The sequence below is a fragment of the Juglans regia genome, chromosome 2, assembly GCF_001411555.2.
Source record: "Juglans regia cultivar Chandler chromosome 2, Walnut 2.0, whole genome shotgun sequence".
Classification (NCBI taxonomy): domain Eukaryota; kingdom Viridiplantae; phylum Streptophyta; class Magnoliopsida; order Fagales; family Juglandaceae; genus Juglans; species Juglans regia.
Window position 1 is genome coordinate 3971971 of NC_049902.1, and position 23697 is coordinate 3995667.

The following is a 23697-nucleotide window of genomic DNA, read 5'->3' on the forward strand; positions in this document are numbered from 1 at the left end:
TTTTATCTCATCTCATCATTACAATTTTTTTAAATTTTCATATAAAATATAATAAACAATTCATCTTTTAAAATCTCAAAACAATAATAATATTAAAAAATAATATTTTATTCAACTTTAATATTAACTTATATCATTTTATCTCACTATCCCAACTGCACCTAAATGTTTTGCATCAAAACTGGTGAAAATGGATCCGAACATTTGCTGACAGCAAATGGATATGAAATTTAAACCAATGTTAATATGCTATCACTGAACAACGCATCAATCTTCTTATCATCTCAATCAAATACAGGAGAGAACAAACTGTTGGACTGAATGGTTGAGCATATATCATGCATAGAATAACTATTTATTTGATGCCGAATCAGAAAAATTGGGTGCCGTCACGTGAAATGGCAGTGATCATGCTGCAAGAACATGAGATAGCACTAGGAAGGATGAACAAAGCAACCTCGAAGGTTATCAAACCCAGTAACCATAAACTCCTCTTGTCCTGTATCAATTGCTCCCCCAAAACGCTATTTGTAGGGGGCCGTCGGACTTGGAAAATTTCTACTTGAATTATCAGAAGTGCACTCACGATAAACTCCCTTCTGAAGAGGACCTGTGCACCTACAGGATTAGTTAGGACTTTATTCCGGACACCCGGTACCAATAATAAAAAAAAAATGCAATGTGTTACCGAGAAATGGCTGAAGATGAGAGGATTTCATATTCTCAAGAACTTCCCAACCACACCATGCATAATATAAGTCCTGGTCCTGCTGTGTGGACTGATTGCAAAAAAGGCACCCAAAGTCCCAATTTAGGAGCCAACTGAAATTACTAATGTGATCGCGATTGCTGTTGAAGGCCAAGGCAGCAGCACATCCTCAAAAACCATTTTAGAGACAGAAACAATGGCACTCATCATCAAGCACGATCAGAAGCCCTTGGTAACATTGTAACATTGGCTCTACAGTCAAGGAGGATTTAAGAAAAATCTACAAATGAGCCAATTCAGACGCCAGTACACTTTCACAATTTGAGCTGACGAGGAAGACGGCCACATCTACTCTGCAATCTCAATATCTCTTTTGCAAAACCTTGGTTGCCAGTTAGCAAAAGCCCATTCAAGACCCGATTGAAAGTGAACTTCCGGGGCAGAAATCCTCTGCCCACCATCTCGGTCAACAACTTCCCAGCCACCAGCAAATCATCTGATTTCTTCCTCACAAACATGGCACTCATCAAAACATTATAAGTATCTAAATTGGGCAAGCAATCCTCACTACCCATCTTCTGAAATACATCCAACCCCTTTTCAATCTCTCCGGCATCACAAAAGTAACGAATCACAATATTGTAAGTCTGAACATTCGGCTCACACTCATCATCCTCCTTCATTCTTTCCAGAAACATTAAAGCCCTATCCATCTGATCGGCATGACACAATCCTCTGATTATCACATTATAAGTAGTCCAATTAGGCGCATACCCCTTCCTCACCATCTCCTCAAACACCGAGATGGCATTTTCAACACTATCCTTCTTGCACAAAACTTGAATCAGTGCATTGTAAGTTGCGACAGAAGGGAGCACACCCTCCCCAATCATGTCATCGAAAACTCTTCTAGCTCTCTTAATCTCGCCAGCGCAGCCAAACCCATGAACCATGGTGGTATAAGAAACAACATCGGCCCCACATTTTCTTCTCTTCATTTGCAAAAAGAACTCCCAAGCTTCGTTAATCTGACCAGCTCTAACATAACCTTTAAGCATTGTATTAAACGTGGTTAAACTCGGTTCCAATCCTCTCTCCACCATCTCCTTCAACACCTCAAGTGCCTTGGGCGTCCGCTTAATTAAACACCACCCATTTGAAATTATATTATAACTAACGCAATCAACCTTAAACCTACCCTTTAGAGCCTTAAACAAATTATACGCCATTTCGACGCGTTTCGATTTACACAGAACATCAAGAATCGTATTGAACGAATTCAAATCCTGAAAACAACCGTGCTCGTGCATAGACAAGAAGAGCTTGACAGCTCTGTCGGGTTTGCCGGCGGCGACGTACCTCTCGGCGATGATGGCGAAGGTTTTCGGTCCCGGGCCGAGGCGGCGATTACGCATCCGGGCCACGAGAGCCCATACGGCCTTGTAGTCGCGCATGCGGGCGGCGATGTCGATGGCGAGGTCGAAGGAGGAAGAGGAGTGAGCGAAGGTGGGGTGGTGGCGGTCTAGGGTTCTGAAGAAGTGGATAGCCTTGGGTCCATGGTTCCAGAGGCGCTTGAGGACACTGTCGGCAAGCTCCGGGGTCCATTGAATTGTTGGGTCTACTAGTGTTTGCGTTAGGGTTCGTGGGTCGGAGCAGAGAATGAGTTTCGCTATGATGGCATCTTGTGGTGGGGGTGGTGGCGGCGTGGTGGAGAGGCAGTGGTATGGGAGTAAGTAAGAAGGTTTTGGAGGTTGAATTTGGGAGTAAGAAAGAGATAAAGAATTTCTACGAAGAAGCAGAGTGAACATTTTCCCTCTCCCTCGTTTTCCTCCAGCCAAACACCACTAACTTCAACGACTCTCATTTAATTGAGCTCTTTTTATTAGGCCCGGCCCACTAGGGAAGGAGTAGGGAAGAACCAAAATCAGACTTGTTTTCCCCTTGTGTTCTCTGTTGATAAATGATCATAGCGATGGAATGATTTTGGTAGGGTTGAGGCCGTAGGGGGTGGCAGCGGGGTCCCGCACGCGCATGGTGGGGCAGGGCGCTCTGTATATTTACATGTATTTTATATAAGAGAAATGTTATAAATCAGCCTACTGTATATTACACTCTCTATACACCTCACATAGTTTTTTTTTTTTTCAATCCAGCACGTTAGGTGTGCTGGGGTTTCTACCAACAGTAGAGTGTGGAGAAGATTTTTTCGTTATATAAATATATATTTATAAATATACGTTAATAGTTTATATATATATATAAATGAGTAATGCTAGATACAAGTTTCAAATAGACAAGTTCTATATAAACATTTTGTAAAACAATAGGTCACACTAATAAATAATAATTTTTTTTACATTTTTTTTAAAGTAGGATCTATTTTTTTACAAAGGTTTGTATGAGACTTGTCTATTTAGAACTTATACAAATCATTTCTCTATATAAATATAGTAATATAATTAATACTTTGTTCAAATTATAATTTTTTATAATGTGACTTTTATATAGAAATTCAAGACAATACAAATATCTCATTTAAGCAATGTGAGACTCTCGCCCCCGGGATTAGGCTGGGTGAAAATCCCATATTATTTCGTTAAGGCCGGAGAAAAGTGAAAAGAAGAAGAAATGAAACTATGAACCGCTAACTGGTGTCTATGGAGTGTGAGTTATCAAGAACGCGCAAGAATGCTACAGTTGATCCATGTGGAATTATCAAATTGCAAAAGCTTTTACGGGAATTTGAACAAGTTGAAGCAATATTTGAAGAACTTCTAAGAAATGATCCTATTCCTTATCGAGTTGAAGACATGGATATGTATTCCAATGTGTTCTATGCGGAATAATGTTTTTCCACCCTGAATGACCTTGCCCATGGGGTATTTATGACTGACAAATTGTTATGAACCCACTAGGTAGAACTCACCCTTGAAAACTAGCTTACAAGGGAAGGGTGCCTAGGAGCTTATAAACCATCAACTAATCCCATACTTAGTCAATGTGGGATCGTAACAACCACCACGCTCCGCAACCGACGTCCACGGCGGTCCCGGCGCTCACACGGGCTGGCTGTGCGCTTGGTCTTTTCCTAGCTCCGGGCGAACACTGCCATGCCGGCATCACCCCCCGTGCCGCACGATTGCAACCGTCGCAACATGGCCTTAGATGTGGGGTGGCTCTGATACCATTTGTTATGAACCCACTAGGTAGAACTCACCCTTGAAAACTAGCTTACAAGGGAAGGGTGCCTAGGAGCTTATAAACCATCAACTAATCCCATACTTAGTCAATGTGGGATCGTAACATGAGTTTGTTGGGATGAAAATATTCCAGCTGATGTTGATGCCTATTGACGTGCTGTAAATATAAATCCATGTGATTATTGAGCCCTAAATGGATTGAGACAAACTTATGAGATGATGAGCATGCCATTCCATGCTCTCCATTGCTTCCATTAGGACACATTGGCAAAATCAAAAATTTGGAAAGACAATGCAAATTGAATGATATTTCTAAAGCACGTACATGGGAGAAGAGTTTCATGCATTTTTCATGGGACTAACTAAAGACGGGGAGAGATTCATTGCTGGGGCTGGTGTGGGGATCTTCTGATCTCCATTTTTCTGATATTGTCTCTTGAAAGATGACTGCCCAACTTGATGAGCAATAAGAAGAAATTTGCTAGGCTGTATGTTCTAACAAGCTTGGAGATACAGGAGAACATTCAATATCAAAAGAACAACCAGCTGATTACCTTTCTATATCAAATTGGCAACATCTACCAATTCCAGTTAAAACAGAGTAGAGAACAACATTCCATTTTCCAAGACAACATCATCCTGATTTTAAAAAAGGGGGTTCAAAACATTATCCACCCAAAACTTTATTTAAGTCAACCGCATCTGCTGGATGCAAATTCAATGCGATTTCCAACTGCAAACCACACCATTCTAGAGTTTATATCACAACTTGAGTTCTCTTTACTTGGGCATTTAGTTTCGACTTGGATCTGTGAAGAAGCTGTTGAGGGATGGCATGATTTCTGGGGTCTTGTTGCGGACAAACTTCCTCAGGAAATGTTCTGAATACTTCTCCCCCTCAGCAAAGTTATCCAGCACTCCTGCAGTCCTGTTCTCCTTGTTCACCCTGATAAAAAAGAAACAAGATTCTTGATATGATCACATAGGCTAATTAATTACCTTTCTATATCACAAAACTAGTCATGTTTCAAGTTCGAATTGAAATGACTAGCCATCCTCTTAACATACTTAACCAGCTCATAAAATCCAATCTTTCCATTATAACAACCGGCTACTCACCTGGATATGACTAATGGACAGGATTTAAGAGAAGCAAGTAATCCATACAAAAAGGTTTCTGAAAATACAAATTGCCATCATTATAATTTTATCATTGTAACTTCAACCTTTTTTTTTTATTTTACAAGCCATTCATTTTACTTTCAGCTACAACCACGTTTTTCAGAACAATGATTATCACACAGGTCTTACACACGACGAAGCCAAGTGCAGTAGATTCCGGCATAAAAATAATAATTAAGACCAAAAAAGTAATAAAGATCACGATTACGATTACGAAATCACAGTGTGAATAAGGGACTCAAATCGTGATTCGGGAAGCCCATACCAGTTTAGCCTACATGCACTCATAATTCTACACACAAACATACACAGAAAGCATAAGCACAGAGAGAGAGAGAGAGAGAGAGAGAGAGGGACCTGACTTCAGGGTTGATGCAGATATTGCGGACGAGCTGAAACCCGCAGATCCCTACAGCAACTCCTACGGCGGCGAACAGAGGATACACCTAAACGTATACACACACATACACATAAATATAGAGATTAAGATCTAAAAACTCCTAAAACAACAAAATCGATCAAAACAAGGCAAAGAAACAGTCGGATCCAGAAGATGGAGAAAGAATCAAAGATGGATCTGAGCGTACCTCGGGCCTCAGCCATCGGTTCGGAGCCATTGAAGCACTGTACGAGAGGAATCGAAGAGGGTGCGGAGAGAAAAGATGGGGTATGCGAAGAAAATGAGGCGACTTATCTTTGAGTAGAAGGGTTCATATATTTTTTATTTTTCCTAGTCAGTCGAGTGTTTGCTTTTTTAATAACGACGCAACCTGATTGGCTGGAATGATAAAACAGCCGCCCACTGTTTTTCCGTAAAGTTATACTATTAATCGAATCAACAGTCGACACGTAAAGAATAAGGGAAATGATAGCATCACTGGGAGTTTACATATGATTTACACGCACGGTCTCACATGAACTCGCTGTGTATTGTATCATAACCCACAGAATAATGGTTTTAAAGGCTCGTTGACATTAGAGCATTGACAATTGTTAAATCTAAAATTTAGTTTTTAGTTATAATATCAACTTTTGATTAAAAACATTAGAGCATTGGCAATGACTTAACTATTGTCAAGTCTAAAATTTGACTAGAATTTCAAGTTTTGACTATAGGGTTAAATTTTGATTAAGTAAATCTACATTAGACTTGCCATATTAAAGCTAAAATAGTAATATAATATTATATATTTTAATAATATTTTATAATTTATTTTTTATATTTTACAAATATACTCCATGTGTTAATTAATAAATATAATGCATATAAATCAAAACCAAAAAGAAAAAAAAAAGGTATAATAATTATCTCCTTACTCATTTTTTCCTACATATTACAACTTTATAATCTGAATGCAGTACTACTTCATGCACAACAACTTTCGCTTGAGCTAATGAAACCCTATAAATAATAAGGAAAAATCAAGGATCCAAATACTAGATCATACATAAAATGCACATCATCCAACTTCTTCTTCTTTAGTTTGAATTCTACACATTTTTAGTATATGAAACAGAACAACCACCCTTGCAGCTGGAAACAGACTCTACAAACACAACCACCCTTGCCATAATCCCCATTATAATATGCATTCTTCTCCACCTCAGTCACTGCATAGTTCATTCAATATGACAGTTTAGAAATAGGACATTGGAATATTAGTGAGTTTAGATAGATAGCACCATTCCACAAGCTTGCTGTAAAAACAAGCCAAACTCCTGCATCTGAAAATTTAAAAATTTACCTTTTGTGGCACTTACAAACAAGGCAAAGTAATAAAAGAATTCACACCATTGTTGCATGTAGAATCACAAACATATATTTGATGACAAACCTGCAAATAAAAGACAGAATATGGACAAAACAAACACTTATTTAACTGGTTTGCTATTTAAAGCGAACTAACGTGATTAAAATGGCTTATGACATCTTTGGCATGGAAGGAAATGAAGTTTTTGATTTCTTTAAGCTAGTTGATGTAATGGAAAGACTACATGGAAATTGTCTTTAGTTAAATTGGTCCACTTTTTAGGATTTAGAAGATAAACAGAGCAGATTTAAGTTACCTTCATTTAGAGGCTTAAAAAGCACTGGTCCAGCTTAAGTTTCTCATCCTCAATTTCTTGTCCAAACAAACAAAGGCAGAATCAATTCTATAAATGCAAGTCCTTGCAAATATGTAGATGGGGAAAAAACTATACATCAATGTGACTTCAATTGTAGCAGGATAATTAAAAGGTTCCAAACCATCAATAGCCAAAACAATTGAATCTATTAGCTATTCTGATCCAAAACAGCCAAATCTATTGGCACATATTTTCATATATCACATAATTAAGGGGACCTATCTAAACCAAAACATAAAAATAAAATTTTCACAAAGAAAATCACAGACAAAACGAAGCAAACAAAAGAATAAATTGGCAGTGGTGAAGTTTAGTTTTAGTGAGTAAAATTTACATAAGGGTAGGAAAAAAAGAGCTTTAATGTGCATATCTGAGAAGGGAAAAAGGAAGAGCAGCTATGTACTAAGAGAGGAATGATGGATTTGCCGCCACAACGACTCCGTTTAATTGCTTATTAAAGAGAAAATTAGAGATTTTTAGGAGTACATTAGAATCGGAGCAAAAAATGAGAGAAGAGGGAGATGAGAGACTAAGAGAAAATGCACAGAGAAGAGGGAGAGAAAAGCAAAGAAGAGTTACCGTTTGGCCTAACTTGGAAGAAGACGGGAGAATCCAACCAATTCATGCGAGAGAAGAAGGCCAAACGAGGGAGAGAAGAGGGCGACAAGAATGTTGCGGGTCTGAAGAGAAAGAAAAAGAACGAGAGAAAGAAAGAGGAGAAGTTGATGGAAATAAGAAAATAATGAGATGGATGGTGAATAGTAACTCGCCAACAATAGAGAGATCCCCTAATTTACTATAGCTCATATGTTGAGCTTTGGAGCATTGACTAGTCCAATATAAATGTTTTTCCTCACATCTAGCCAAATTATAGATTTACATTGGTATTTGACTAGTTCAATGCCAATGTTCTTAGCATTCGATTATGCAAATACAAATGCAAAATTTGCATAATATGATATGATTTTGCATTTGGTTATTCCACTTAAAACTTATTCTCATATTGGATTACCCATATATTAGTCAAAATAATAATAAAATATTATAAATTTAATAATATAATTTTTTTTTGTTCTATTAATTTTTTTTTCATAAATTAAAATTTCATCCTGAAGACGTTGGAAATAAAATTGTTGCTTTGATTTCATCCTATCAAGATCTAATCTCATTATCTCAGCTTCGAACTTCTTCTGAAGTGCAAGATGTTCATTTATATCCCGCTCTTGCTTGCTGTTAAATTCTCTTCTGTCCATCCTGAATGTATTTCTTTCATCAGTCATGCAAGCTAAGGCATGGGTAAATTCAGAATCTACATCATCTCTAGACTTCCTCTTTCTTTCCTTGTCTTTTTCAGCCTTATTGCCTGGAGGTCTCTCAAGGATGACCTCCACGTTGTCATCCAAAATATCGTCTCCGTCTGGAGTTAAGCTAGCTCTGGCCGGACATCTTCCATGTGGTTTCCTCCTTGTTGACAATGTTGACTGATGTTGCTGCCATTTTGGTCGGTGTCTCAATAGACACCAACAATGCTCCATAGTAAAGTTTGCCTTCTCAATTTCTTTGTACATTATTTTTACTTTCTCAATTTTAAATGAACAAAGTGATAAAGTTAGTATGTAAATAAGCCCAAGCATATAAAAAAAACTAAAGGAAAAACAAAATTAATACCTTATTGACCTCTGTGGTATCACTTGGATGCAAAGACTCTACTTGTGCTACAGTAGCACAAAACTTGTTTGTGCATTTTTGGATCGATTGCCACATATTGGTCAATGACGCAATCGAACATTCAGGTTGTTTGGTTTTTTATACTCATGATATTATTCATAAATTCTTTCCCACATTTGTGTGGATTTTTGGTCAGTCCCTCGAATAGCATCAAAGCTAATGTTTAGCTAAGCTGAAACAAAAAGATTATCCTCCTCAGTGGTGAAAGACACACCTCGTTGAGATTTTTTAATAGGTGGCCTTTGTTCACCTTCAGCTTGTGATGGTTGGACCACCACATTATCATGCATGCTATTGAAGGGGGTGCTGTCTTCCTCTTGTCCACCACTTTGCAAGAGAGTAATGAAGAAGGGATCCGCATCAAATGAAGGCTCCATCCTTGAATAATTTAAAGTTTATCATAATTAAATGAGGCAGCACATAATGAAATGAGTGTTCAACAAGTCATTAAATGAGGCAGCAACATTTCTCATAAAAAAATCAGGCATCGCTACACATTTCACAACATCATGCATAAAAAGCTAGAAGAATACTTTGGATGTGATCTCCCAAGGTAAAATATCATTTAGACCTACTAAGGATCTTCAAAGTTGAGAGCTATGTATGGTAGATGTACAAGCCTCTGATCAATGCAACGTGAGTACTGGATTCTATACATTTTAATCAAAATCAGTTTGGATTTCCATATATCATTTTGCATGAAAGAGAGAGTTGACATTAATACCTCTTTTAAGGCCGTACCTACGGAAGTAAATAATCTCACTAAAACTTGTATACTTTGGGTATATCATATATGCAACATTTTAACATACTTAAAGCATGGATATTAGAAACTAATGAAGAATAAATTGTTTCGAAGAGTACCTTGCTAGAATTTTCCTTATTTCCAACAATAGTTTGACAAGCAAGCCTCCAAGATTTAGGTTTCTGTACATAATAACCCAGGTTAGTTAAACTAGCCATCACTTTAAAAATGAATTACATGATGAACCAAAGAAAATCGGAACACAGTAACAGATTACTTATGCTAGCTATGATCAGTTGGAATGCCATCATTTTTTGTATAGAAGCAAACAGGTTGCTTGAAATCTATATTTAGCACTCCTACAATCTTTTACAAACCATCATTATTATTTGGTTTAGCACTTTACCAGCTAAGGAATAAGAAAGAGTGTTTGCCTGGAAGTGATGGAATAACCATCATTATCATTTGGTTTAGCACTTTACAATCTTTTACTTTCATCCGATGAAAAAGCCCAAAACAAAATGACCTGCTCAATTGCAGCACAAGGTAGAACCGTAGAACTACATTTTTATTTTTGGGTGGTTGGTAGAACTACTACTTGCCAGCAAATCACATGAGTTCCTCCATATTCAGGCATGAGGACAATATCTCCTTCTTTTACACTGACAGGTATCAATTTCCCCGCTTTATCATGAGTCCCAGCACCCACCGCCACAACTTTTCCAAAGTTAAGCTTGGTAGCTTTCTCAGGAAGCAAAATGCCGGCATGGGTCTTGGACGGGAGGACGATTTTCTTGACCAAAACGCGATTAAGTGACGTGATAAAACCCACATATCAGAAGCAACTGATCAGCCGAACAATCAGTGCACAAAGATGACTACCATAATCCTAACTTCACAGTAAATGATTCAATTAATTTATCAAGAACACTTATTGGATTTGCATTAGTTTTGCATTAATTCATCAATTAATTAATTTCCTCAATAGCACTTCATCAAACACTTCATCTTCACAAAGACCACTTCACTCCACTCTCACTCCAACTTCACAAAGACCAAGCAGAAGTAATACAAATGAGATAAATCTTGTAGGCACGATCCTGGAAGACAATCCAGCTTTATACATGGAAGAAAAACTATAAAAAAGAAAAAGGAAGATTATTCTAGCTTTGTGCATGGCAGTCTTCAATCAGGTTTTTGTTTACCAGTTTTCAGATCAAAGTGTCTGGTTTTGAGCCTAGGATTCCAAAGAATTCATTTAAAATCTTTTCCCTCTCACTGTGTTTGTAGACAGAATTGAGAAAAATATACAAATTCAACCAACATCACAGTAAAACAAATTTCAAACATACTTACCTATTTTTCCAAGCTCACGGCAGGATGTGCTGGTGCTGCTGCTACAGGCAACTGCTGCAATGAAACCCAAATGCAAAGTGAAATAGGACGCCACAATTCCAAGAAAGAAACAGAGCCTAACTAATAAATTATTAATAAACCAGATGATCCATACAATCAATCTGTTTATCATGAAAAATTAATCATAAACCAATTTGAGAATAAAAAATAAATAAAAGCTAAAACACACAAAGGGGATCATGAATTGGTCAGATTAGATGGGTAGGTGTGGAGGAGGGACCTTGAGTTGGGCCTTGGCTGCATCAAGTCGCCTCCATCTCTGAGCAGCTTCAATGGCTTCTCTTTGCCTTGAGTGGTTCTGTGTTGACGAGAAACGACTGGAATGGCTTTTTTGCGAAGGAAACAAACACTCTAGGGCAGAGATCTGGACCATATGGCTTGAGTGGCTTTCGTGCGAAGGAAACGGGCGAAGTGATTTCAGATTTTGGGCTGAAAACAATGGCAGATATGCAGTTGCACTAGACGGAAAATGGAGAGAAAATTGTGAAAGAAACTGAGACAATCCAATGCTGTATTGAAGATACTCAGGAAATCACCCCAACGGCTACTAAGCCTTACATGGAAACCCAGCCATACATGGAAACCCAGCCATACACAGACCCAAGTCACCCAACGGCTACAAAGCCATACATGGAAACAAAGATACCCAACGGCTAAAATACAAAGATGGAAACAGAGGGTTGAATCTCATCTACTTTCCAATTCTTCCTCAATTGTAACGTTACACTATAATTTCTATTTTTCATTCACACATATGTACGGTAAATATATATAGTGAAAGGCTCTCCAATATGCTCTCACGCTTTGTGAGACATTGTGTCAAACAGCTTGTGTTCAATTATCTTTATGCGGGAGTAACAAACCGAGGGAAAAGCAACTACTTCACAGAGGAAAAATCGAGGGAAGAGAGAGAGCGCTTCTAGAGGGAGAAAATAATAAACAAATATTTGGTTGAACTACAGTATTAAGTCAAATATGACCGAAGGAGTCGAATCACTGTAGCTAAAAGTCATTTGGTTTTATACACTTGCATAATCCAATGCAGCCCGTTTTCATGTTTATTAAGCCATTTGACCTTTTGCATTTGCATTTGGATATTCCAATGCGAATGCTCTAAGTGAGTCCACATTGGACTAACTATCTTAAAGTCAAAATAATAATATTATATTATATATTTTAATAATATTTGACAATTTTTTTTTTTTTTTATATTATGCAAATACACTTCATATATTTTAATAATATTTGACAAAAAAAAAATTTATACAACAATTCTTGAAACCAACAAACTAATTTTTGCCAAGAACCTGACTATCAATTGGCAAGTCCATTGTGCATTCACTACTAAGCTTCGTAGCAGAAAATGCAAATTAAGAGGTCCAATTCAATCAATAAACTACTTAGATTTCCTTAACCATTTGAATAGAATGTTAATCTACCTCACAAACTATAAAGATGATGGATTTCATAATGTTCCTATACAAAAAGCAAAAAACAATTATGAGTTGCAAAAGGCAGCACATAATTGCTCGACAAATCTCTGCACCACAACATTTGGTCACAACCATTAAAATAGAAAGTAAGATGAAGATACAACTATTTGAAATAAAAGAAAATATGCCTACAAGTTCATCAAACCAGGAACTGTTGAAAGGCATCTGGTATTCCTCCAGATAGAAAGTTATTTATGACTTGATGAAAAAAAGAAATGGACTTTAGGTGAAGAAACAGCTCTCAAGAAACAAATAAGAGCTCCACTATAATACAATAAGACACTTGATTCACCACTAAACTGCATCAAACAACCACCTGCAGCCTCTGATCCACCATCCCCCAACGTTTGATTCATTGTCTCCAGTTCTAGGTCTATCACATTCTTAGCTCACGGTCATCTCCAATTTGAGTTTGAGGTATTGTTTAATGGTTGGCTAATATTAAAGACTATCCAATATAAATGGCAGCATATTATACACCAAACAGACACCAATCATTCACAACTAGAACAAACAAAACAAAGTCAATTCCCTTATCTCAAGGTGAACCACATTATTAAATTCCTTGTAATTGATTTGTTTACTAATTCCCAACAAAATAGTATTCTCTTTCTCTGTACCAGTGAAAGGTAGATGCAGGTCATCATGCACATGTTAAAGGGAAAACTCTCACCATTGGCTGAGGTATTTAGTAAAGGCCGTTCAGACAGGGGAGGCTCTAGTGGTGCTATCACTGGTGGCTGGAACACGGGAACCGTATCAACGAATGAAGCTGGTGGAAGTAGGGGAAACAATTGGGGATCAACAGATGCTTTTGGTGGGCACTAGTGGGGCAAATTGACCATAACCGCGAAAATTAAAGAAACTAATCAGCAAGGGGAACTGTATGGGTACTACGGAAATTAAAGAAACTAATCAACAAATTGACCATAACCACGCAAATTGTGCCTGTAGATATCGGTACTACTTTCTGGTGTACACGGGGAAGGTTCAAAGTCTTCCTTCTCCATCGAGGCTTTCATTCCTTTTCTTGAAGCACTTGATACAGATTTCTTCTGCTGAATACTGATTGATGAATGACGAGGACCTGCTTTGGATAGCAAAAGCCTTCCATCTCATCCCATCTTATCTTAATATCCAAACACCACAAATACAAATACTTTTTAATTTCAAATTTTTAAAATTTTCATCTAATCATTACAACTTTTTCAAACTTTCAAACAAAACACAAAAAACAATTCAACTTTTTTGAATCCCAAAACAAAAATTATATTAAAAAATTATTTTCTAATAATATTTTAACTTTATAATATTTTCATTCCCAAAACCCCATAAAACATCTCAATGCAAACAATTTCACTATTATTCACGAACTATTTCACTATTATTCATAGATCATCTCATCTCACTATCCAAACAAGCCCTAAGAGAGACTCCCAACATGTTGCATGCGAGGTGATTTTAGTTTTTTTTTTTTTTAATTATCTAAGATCCTATAATTTACTATCCCAGTCACGGCAAGTTCCTTGTGGATTCACAAGCACCTAAAAGATGGGTAAGAGTCACTTGAATTGTGAACAATCAATCTCAAATACAAGTCACCCCCCAAACAAAAAAAACCTGAGCAAAATTACTTACCTGCTCGCTTAAGATGCTTCCAACGGACCAACAAGGTCATTGTCATTGCTCTCCTTTTCATTTCCTCTGCTCCCAGCTCCCTATCTGTACTTATGGAAGGTGAAGGTGATGACTTCGCATCACAAAAAATGTAAATTACACTAGGGTCAGAACTCACATGCATGATTATCAAATGCAAATTAACATGTTTAAGATAAATGAAGAGATGGTGCACGGTTCCTCTACTACAGTAAATGAAAAGCTTTAGCCAATGTGCTTGATTAATGCCACATCATCTTCTGCTGCCGCAGACAAGCTAAAGATCAATGCTAGGTTCTGGCCCTCGGGGTGTGCAAGTTCCACCAAAAAAAAAAAAAAAAGGTGGGACCCACCATAAAAAGTGAGTTTTTTTTTTTTTCCTGATGGGTCCCACTTCTTTTCCGAAGAACATGTACAGAACTAGCACAAATCATTTTTCAATTGGAACTTACTATCATCTGGTTAGTCCAATGCTGTGCTTATGGGATTTCTCCCTGTCAGCCACAGTGACTGTTGTCTGTACTAAGAGTCTATTTCAAAGTAAAGGGAACTCAAGGGAGGAAAGGAAACATTCCATTTTCGTGAAGCCTTTATAGTAAAGGTGAAAGGCATTATCATTAATTTGTTTTTCAAAAGATGACAAGAAGATCCGGGCAAAATAGCAAATTCCTTACAAAGTGAGCCAGTTTCTCTGCACTGAAGTTTACAGACAGAGAAATGACTCCCCCAAGCCTGCTCTTTATTCCATTTGTTTCTCTATATATTCATAAAATCTATAAACTCTAAGGATCTAACATGAGATTTCTTGCCAAAGTTTTAAGTGTTAATATAATTATTCACACTTGCTAGACGGTGTGAGTTTCGCCTCAATCACACAAGCAGAACTAACACTGAAGGCATGGAAGGTACAATACAAAATGCAAATAACTGCCAATATTTGAGCAAGCCATATGTTACTTATCAAAAAAATGGTGCCTGCAAGAACCAAAGTTACTAAACATTCATGACTCCATGCCCTTTTTAGTTTAAAATTTCTTTAATTGTATTATGGAATCTATTAAATCTTTGGAACAAAAGAAAAGGCTGCATTTAAAGGTAAATCTTGTAGCTACACATTCATGATTAGAGCGATCAACAAGGGCTATCGGTTTCTACTACCAATAGTGATTTTGAAAATAAATGAATTAAACATCATCATAGGTCCAAAACCTGTGGCAAAGACCAAACCCTTCAAGAACAATAAGTGGACAAGCCCATATGTCAAGCACATCATACTCTAAAGTTAATACAGATCACATTTTCGTAGAAAGCTTTAGCCTACAGAAAGGCATCCACAAAATGAAGCAGACATCGTCACTTTATATACCACCTAGCTCTCTCCAAACATAAGAGTTTTGTAATAAAAATCCTTGAAAACAGACGAGTACTTCCACATCCTAGCAAATTCATCTAGTTTCATTCATGTGTCTAGAACTATTCACTGAGATTTTACCTGAACCTAAATTCTTTTACACAGCTCCATGAAAGAGATACCAGTTTCGGCAAGCTGAAGTTTCATCTTGGCTTTGACTCTTTGACTCTTGATCTTGACTCTTTGAGCTGGTGCCCGTTTACACAGAGATACAGCTTTTTATCATACTTCAAAATTGATGAAAACAACATATAAAGAGTTCGATTTTTTTAGTTTACAAATATGAATAGCAATCAAAGCTCAACCAACATTAACATCAATCACATCGTAAATTTATGATAATTACTACAATGCTTATATATCATACAGGAAATTGAAACGCCCGTAAGCAGAAGAAGAAAGCTTCCTAATTCCAATCAATGCAAAAAACATTGAACCACGGCTGAATTGGAAGAAACATACCAAATTGTCATAGCCCTCAATCATCATTGAATAAACAACCCCACCATTTCTTTCCCTCCCCAATTTAACCTCTCTATCCGTATCCGTATCCGTATCCCTACCCCCTTCTTTACTTCTATTCTTTTCCGAACTCCTCTCTCGCTCTGGTGGTGAGAAAAGATGACGACGAGGAAGGCAGAACCGAGCCTTTAGTGGGGCATTTTCTGAGGAGGAGGAAAATCCGAGGCCCTGCTTGAAACCTGGTGGCTCCTTCTCCTTTGCAAGTGAGCTCGTCGTAGTACGCTCGGCCTTTTATCTCCATCATTTTTTTCTAAGAGCACCAGTAGCGGGCTAAACAAAATTTAGCCAAAATTTAAGAGATTTATTTTTATAAATTTAGTTAGTTACTTTTTAACTACACTAAATAATAGATTCAATAAATCTATCACTATTTTATTAAAATATTAATTTTGATATTCTTTTTTATTTTAATTCTAATTATCATCTTTCTCTTATCTATTTTTTTTTAAATTTCTGTCATATCCAAGGATAGAAAATCATTAACAAAAATGGACCACTTAGACAAAAAACTTATAATCAGCCAACAAAAAGAAAAAGGAAAAGACCACATTGATTAGTGGGGCACCAAACAGATTTATCTTAACTATCCCATCCCACCCTAATGGATTCCAATCGGTTGAAGAACAAGTTGAAGAGATCCACCTCCACTCAATAGCCACTCTGACAAAATTAACATATAAAGTGATAGAATCATGTGAGTGTAGAGTGTTAAAAATGATTGCAGATGAAGTCGACAGAGAAGAAATTATAGAAATTGCATAAATATATGATCGTTAGAAATTACAGAAATAATTGCAGATGAAGTCGGCAGAGAAGAAATTGCAGAAGAAATTAATCTCGACGGAGAAGTATCCATGGAGAAGAAATAACTAATCAGAAGAAATTAATGAAATTATCACCAGATTTCGTAGAAGTCGACGGAGAAGAAATTGCAGAAAAGTCAATGGAGACACTTTGTTATGAATCCATTAGGTAGAACTCACTTTTGAAAACTAGCTTAGAAGATAATGGTGCCTAGGAGCTTATAAACCATCAATCAATCTCATACTTAGTCGATGTGGGATCGTAACAACCATCACACTCTGCAGCTGATGTCCACGGCAATCCCAACACTCACATGGGTTAGTTGTGCGCTAGGTCTTTTTCTAACTCCGGGCAAACACTGCCATGCCGGCATCACCTCCCGTGCCGCACGATTGCAACCATTGCAACATGGTCTTAGATGTGAGGTGGTTCTGATATCATTTGTTATCAATTTATTAGGTAAAACTCACCCTTAAAAACTAGCTTACAAGAGAAGGGTGCCTAAGAGTTTATAAACTATCAACCAATCACATACGTAGTCGATGTGGGATCGTAACAATTGACGTAGAGAAGTTGCAGATGAAGATGACTTTGACGGAGTTGCAGAGACGATGTACGGAATGCAGATCGTGTTTTTGGGCATGAGATTTGGGCAAAATGTAGATCATGTTTATGAGCCAAAGATGATTATTTTCTGAGTTGTGGATCACGTGAAACGTTAGTCACGTGAGAAAGATGAATTTTTTATGCGAAAATAATAATTGGCCAGCAAGATGGCTGGCCAAATTTGAATTTGGCGAATGAAAGTTAAAATTAAGTTTTATTGAGTCTATTATAGTGTGTTATTGTGCACCTTAGTTATTTTTTTGGGGCTAAAACTTGAATCGCTTTAACGTATACAGGGATAGAGCAGTCTCTGCAGATTGCAATGGATTTCGTTTTTATTTGGGTCATTTAAAGAGAAGTGGGCCCAGTGTTACGAATATGGGCCTCCAAATGATTCAAGACCAAAAATACCCATCCCGCACAATGCGGCATGCGGGAATTTCCTAAGAAGTACAAGTCTGTTTGGACAAAATTGTTGTTAAATATTTTCAAATTATTTTATTATTGTTTAAAAATTATTTATTATTATTTATAAACATTTTATTATTAGTAAAAACTATTTTACTATTAATAATAGATATTTTGAATATTTTTTATATTCATATAAATCGAAAAAAATGATATTTACAATCGTGAAGTTTGTAAGTACATCGCAATCATTTTAAAAAAATAAGTAAACAAATAATTTATATAAAAAAAAAAAATTTAATAAAATTTTTTTTTAAATAATTATATAATATTTATATATTTTACGATTATATATAACATTATTCAAACCATAATAACACGTAAAGGAAACGTGGAGGGTTGTGAACTCGCCTTTAGTTTTGCACGAAGTTGAAAATTCCTAAAGGGACCCTCCCATCTCCCCATAGCTCCTCACACCACACAACAAAGATGTGGGCGAATCTCCCCTTACGTACTTGCGTTTCAAAATCCTTGGAAATTTTACGAGACACGTGTGTGATCTGTGATGCAAAGGTGCGAGCGAGGCCCCTTCCCCACTCACGCAAGACCTGAAAATTTCTAGAAGGACCGCTCCATCTCTACATCATGCGGGGTGGGCCACAAGTTTTACAAGCCCTCTACGAATGTTTGCATTTTTTTTTTTTCTTTATACTTTTCTGTGTATTTTTGTTTTTTCTTTTCTCTTTATAATAATATGATGGATTATTGAGATTTTATCCAATTATTCATTCGAATTTGATGTTCAAGTTCGGAGATGGACAAAGCATGTAGGGTCGACACTTCCCGTAGGCTTCGTATGAAATGTTGTAAGTTCCACTTCTCAAGCCTCTCTCTTTAAATTTGACCACTATGTAGTATATTTACATAAGGAGTAATGCTAGGATATGTAAATATTATACACTCTTTTTTTAAAAAATAGAATTTATTATTAAAAATTAATTTATTATATAAATTTATTATTTATTTACATTTTTCAAATGAATTACCAAAAATTTACGTACCATAATATTGCAAATAACATTTTTCTTATATAAGTTATTGAAGAAAATGTCAATCTCTTATGTTCCATCTATCACTTAGATTATGTTTGGATGTTGTGAATAATAATAAAATAATTTGTAATTAATAATAAAAATAATAATAAAGTTTCTCGTATCGTTATCTTGAAGTGAAAATCTTGCCTGCAAACTAGCACACTATTTCTCTATCATAAATTATATTTGTAACTATGCAATATACAAATGTAGTATAATTTTTTTGAAAAAGAATAAATAAAAAACTTATATAAAAAAAATTAATTTTTTAATAATAGAATCTACTATTTTTTAAAATAATATTTATTTAATAATTATGGAAATATTTTTTAATAATATTATATTTTTTTAAAAAAATATATAAAAATAATAATATAACTAACGGCATTCTGAATGAGCTACTCGAAAGTTGTGGCTACAGGGACGGCTCAATGTATTTTGTGGCCTAAGGCAACCATTAATTATATGATATTTTAATTTAAAAATGATAAAAATCTTTAAATATTAAATAATAAAATTTTATTAAAATTTTCTGAAATGCAAAACAAATATGAATATTGATTTGATTAGTAATATCTATAAATACTATAACAATTTGAAAGAAAATCTAATTTTTTTGTAAATAAAGTATTATCCATTATTTGTATATATATTTTTTTTTAATACTTCATTATGAAAACAAATAAGGCCATCAATATCAAAATAAATATCATATTTTATAAAATATTCAAGAGTAATATATCATCAGTTTACTATTTCTATTCCAATTTTATTATTGTCTGAAATTTTTGTATGATTTCAATAGGATTTTTTTTAGTAAAACTTCTATATTTACTGATTTTATTTTATTTTTACCAAATTTTATCATTTAAGATTGATTTTATTTTAGGTAAAAAAAAATTCATTTTTTATGTTCATCAATATTTTTTTTATAATTTATTTTTTAAAGTCATAATAAATATTTGTTTTTCCCATTTTGGGGGGCTTTCTCAAGATAGGGGCTTAAGCGATGGCCTTAGTTGCCTACCCCTTGAGCCGGCCCTGTGTGGCTGTAGAGGCAACAACGGGCAAAGTAGCAGCTGAAAAATAAAAGGAAAGGGGATGATGCGATGATGGTGGGTGGGAAGGAAGGAAGGAAGGGTGGGGTCAGCAGAGGATCCAAGTTGATCCCTCGTAAAAGTCGCCAACCCCACCATGATGTTAGCAGCACTGATATCTACAGACAATTATCACTGTACATTTTAATGGACGACCTTATAAGCTTTTTTCCAAGTCCTTGTGCAGAGCAGAGGTGGGTTGACTGTTGCCACACCCACAATCCAACATAATCAAGACAATGTCTGAAACATTTTCTTTAGACAAACAAGAAGGGACACAGTCGATGATTCATCAAATCTTACAAAAGGTGACTACTTCTCATTATGATGGGGACTTTATATTTGGACAGTAATATTTCCTTTTGGCATCAAAGTCATGGTCCAAGATGCCTCTTCATCTTCTTCTCTGCACAAACCCCATCACCACATACATACATACATACATCTCTCTCTCTCTCTCTCTCTCACTCTCTCTATATTCTACAACATAATTAAAAGTCCAAGATGCCACTCAAACTGTCCATTCAAAGTGGATCAAACAAATCTTTAGTATTTTAAACTTCCCACTCCTACCACCACCACCACCACCAAATAAATAAGAATATAAAAGGTTGTCGGTTAAAAATTAAAATATTTTCTTCATTTTTAATTCACCTTCATATTACACTCTTATAACTAGCTTCTAGTGGGAGCACATCAATAATAAAAATTAAAAAAAAAACAAAATATAAATATTTTTATTCAAAAGAATTTAATTTTAATAAATATATTTTTTTTGTCCTTTCAAGATATATGAAATGAAATTTTTTTCATCAGTCATTATTTACTATTTCACACTTCACATCTTATAAAAAACACTTTATCACTTTATAAAAACAACAACTATAAATATAAAGTGTAAAAATAAATAGTGATTTATGTATAAAATTTTTATCTGAAATTTATTCAAGATCTCTTTTTTTTTTTTAATTAAAATAATAATAAATAAATACAAATATATATTTTTTAATCGGTGGGAGGGATAGAGCAATCAACATAGATATGGGAGATACTCTTTTGCACTGAAAAGCCAAAGCGAAATAGGATTTGGAAAAGCAAAACAGATCCAATGCCCACACAAGAGAGATCTATATTATTCTATGGAGGAGCGTTAAGTCCAAATCAAAGTATATCCATCCCAATTAACTAAGATGAGCCTAATTTAGTTTGGATCGTATCCGTCCAGATATTATTAAGTGGAGCATTTAAAGGCTCTGATCCTTCGCGCAAATGGAGGAGGTGGAGTGGGAACAGATTAATATAAATTTTTTTTTTTTTTTTCAGAGATGTGTGGTGGGGACCACCATCTATATCTGGAACCGTATCTCGAGAATTAGATTTTGTTGTCCGTACCATAATGTATTTCGGGAGGTCACACTCAGCTACCCTCAACGACCGGCCGTGGGCGGCTTTACTATTTTTTTTACGCCGCCGTTTCACAACTCCCACTTGGCTAGTATCTCTGTCCTGCCTCGGTGCCGTTATCACGAGGCAAACTTGATTATTCTTCCTCATTTTATTTCTGTGCGTATTTCGACAGTGAAACCATCACATCTCATTTTATGTTATAATTTTTTTAAATTTTTATATAAAATATAATTAATAATTTAAATTTTTAAAATTTTAAAATTTTAAAATAATAATAATATTAAAAAATAATTTTTTATTTAACTTTTAATTTTTATCTCAATTTAATCTATTTCAACTAATTATTCAAATCACACCAACAATATTTTAACTAGAGAAAGGCTATGCATCAGTTGTAACCGTAGTACACTTCACGTAATGCTTTTTTTTATTTATTTTTAAACTCAATATATTGAGTGTTTTGCAATTGTAGACTGATACAAATAATTTCTCTTTTAACTATTTATAAAAATGCACTCATGACAAGGCTTTTCTTCTGGCTTAAGTTATACGCCATATTGAATTGGGTTCCTTAAAATCCCATTTTCATGTAAGAAGTTTTTAAGCACCAAATATGCATCCCTAATTTAAGTGATTAGGATGTATATCGAACATCTTGGTCCACATTTCGATGGCTGCAGTGAAATGTATGAGCAACACTATATTCATCAAAAATTTGTCTCGAATGTATCCTAAAAAATACATTTCATCTTTTTTTTTTCATATATTTTTGTAATCATCATAAATATTTTTTAAATAAATAAAAAATTTACAATATCATTAAAAAATACTTCTTCAATCACTGAAATAACAATTTCAAAATACATTTTTAGAACTTACTCTGAAGACATTAAGCATTTCTGGAAATGTATTTTAAAAAATCTTGAGAATCTGACAAGTCTTTGGAAATGGTAGCTTTGGGAGTTTGGCTAACGAGCTGAAACAAGGGAAAAATTTAAAGCCAGTCGGGTATAAAACTATTTTTCGCACCAACTAATAGCTATTGGCTACATAAGAGGTGCAGCCTCCAAATACCTACACCCGACCTTTCAGAATCATTCATCTTCTCTTCCATTCATAATCCATTTTTTAAAGAGTTCTCTCGTTCCATTCGTAATCCCAACTCTCATTTTGAGCTTTCTCCCCTTACCAGTCTCATTTTGTTCGTCATCCGACACCTTTTCGAACATAAAAGAAAGGTCACAATACCACTTGATTTGCCTTATAGATCAGACATGCATAAGAGCTATAACACATTTATCATCATAAATAATGATCAATATATAAAAAAAATGTTATATAAATTTATAAATATGATTTTTAGATTTTAAAAATCTAATCGTGAAATATGTAAAATAAAAAAAGATTATAAAAAAACGGAAAAAGAGAAATGCCTAGAGGTTGCTCCTTTCTAGTGATTAAATTCATGAATCCTACAATGATTTATTGATTTTTTGAGACAAAACAAATATACGGGACTAAACAAACAAAAAATTTTACTTTTCAAAAAACGAGAGCTCCATAAATCTTGAAAATCAAACAGAGAGACTCACAAATATTGGGAAATTAGATCGTATTGTAGAGAGAGATAGATAGATGAGGGGAGAGTGATGAGAGCAGGTCATGTGAGTAGATGAAGATCCAAATAAACAGTTTTTATCACCTGTGTGAGAGTATAAATAGAAACCCGTGGTCCGTGGAGACACCTATGTAATAGCCTTTGATTGGCTAGTGTAAAAATTTACTTCCTATCTGACTGGCTCTAAGTACTATCTTAAATAAAATAAGATGAGATTAAAGTTACAAGTTGAATAAAATATTATTAGAATATTATTTTTATTTTAAAATTAAAAAATGTATATTTTTTTAATATTTTTAAAAAATAAAAAAATAAATTAACTAATAATTATCTTTTTAATCATGAAATAAAAAAAATATACAATATCGATCAAGATGAGGGACACCATTCTCGATCCCGTCATTTTCCATAGGCACATGGTTACAACTTAGGAACTGTAGGGAGGTCAAAATACGAGGCAGCCAGTAAAAACAC

General features: G+C 35.2%; 3 protein-coding genes across 14 annotated transcripts; all 3 read right to left on the reverse strand.

Annotated features, from left to right (window-relative positions):
• Positions 1 to 247: 247 nt before the first annotated feature.
• LOC108999187 (pentatricopeptide repeat-containing protein At1g74900, mitochondrial) lies at positions 248 to 2557 on the reverse strand. 2 transcript variants are annotated; one of them, XM_018975994.2, is made up of 2 exons: positions 689 to 2557; positions 248 to 610 (listed from the first exon to the last, which is right to left on the reverse strand). In XM_018975994.2, exon 1 carries the CDS (start codon positions 2515 to 2517, stop codon positions 1024 to 1026), a length of 1494 nt encoding a protein of 497 aa, XP_018831539.1. In that variant the 5' UTR covers positions 2518 to 2557; the 3' UTR covers positions 248 to 610; positions 689 to 1023. The 2 variants fall into 2 exon arrangements, with proteins under 2 accessions (XP_018831539.1, XP_018831540.1); XM_018975995.2 differs by having other exon boundaries at positions 248 to 618.
• A 1880-nt stretch (positions 2558 to 4437) lies between these two features.
• Positions 4438 to 5845, reverse strand: LOC108999191. The gene is made up of 3 exons (XM_018976001.2): positions 5679 to 5845; positions 5449 to 5537; positions 4438 to 4855 (listed from the first exon to the last, which is right to left on the reverse strand). Exons 1-3 carry the CDS (start codon positions 5706 to 5708, stop codon positions 4702 to 4704), a joined length of 273 nt encoding a protein of 90 aa, XP_018831546.1. The 5' UTR covers positions 5709 to 5845; the 3' UTR covers positions 4438 to 4701.
• A 563-nt stretch (positions 5846 to 6408) lies between these two features.
• On the reverse strand, positions 6409 to 16435 carry LOC108999190. Of its 11 annotated transcripts, XR_001997446.2 has the most exons (8): positions 16130 to 16435; positions 15749 to 15894; positions 14239 to 14350; positions 13274 to 13687; positions 11328 to 11536; positions 11048 to 11101; positions 9811 to 9873; positions 6409 to 9324 (listed from the first exon to the last, which is right to left on the reverse strand). XR_001997446.2 is itself a non-coding variant. In XM_035687836.1 (3 exons), the coding sequence occupies exons 1-3, from the start codon at positions 16154 to 16156 to the stop codon at positions 13512 to 13514; spliced, it is 315 nt and encodes a 104-aa protein (XP_035543729.1). In that variant the 5' UTR covers positions 16157 to 16435; the 3' UTR covers positions 12414 to 13511. The 11 variants fall into 11 exon arrangements, 1 of the variants encoding a protein (XP_035543729.1); XR_001997448.2 differs by lacking the exons at positions 11328 to 11536; positions 13274 to 13687 and having other exon boundaries at positions 6409 to 8794; positions 8887 to 9324; XR_001997445.2 differs by lacking the exons at positions 11328 to 11536; positions 13274 to 13687 and having other exon boundaries at positions 6409 to 6926; positions 7159 to 9324.
• Positions 16436 to 23697: the final 7262 nt, after the last annotated feature.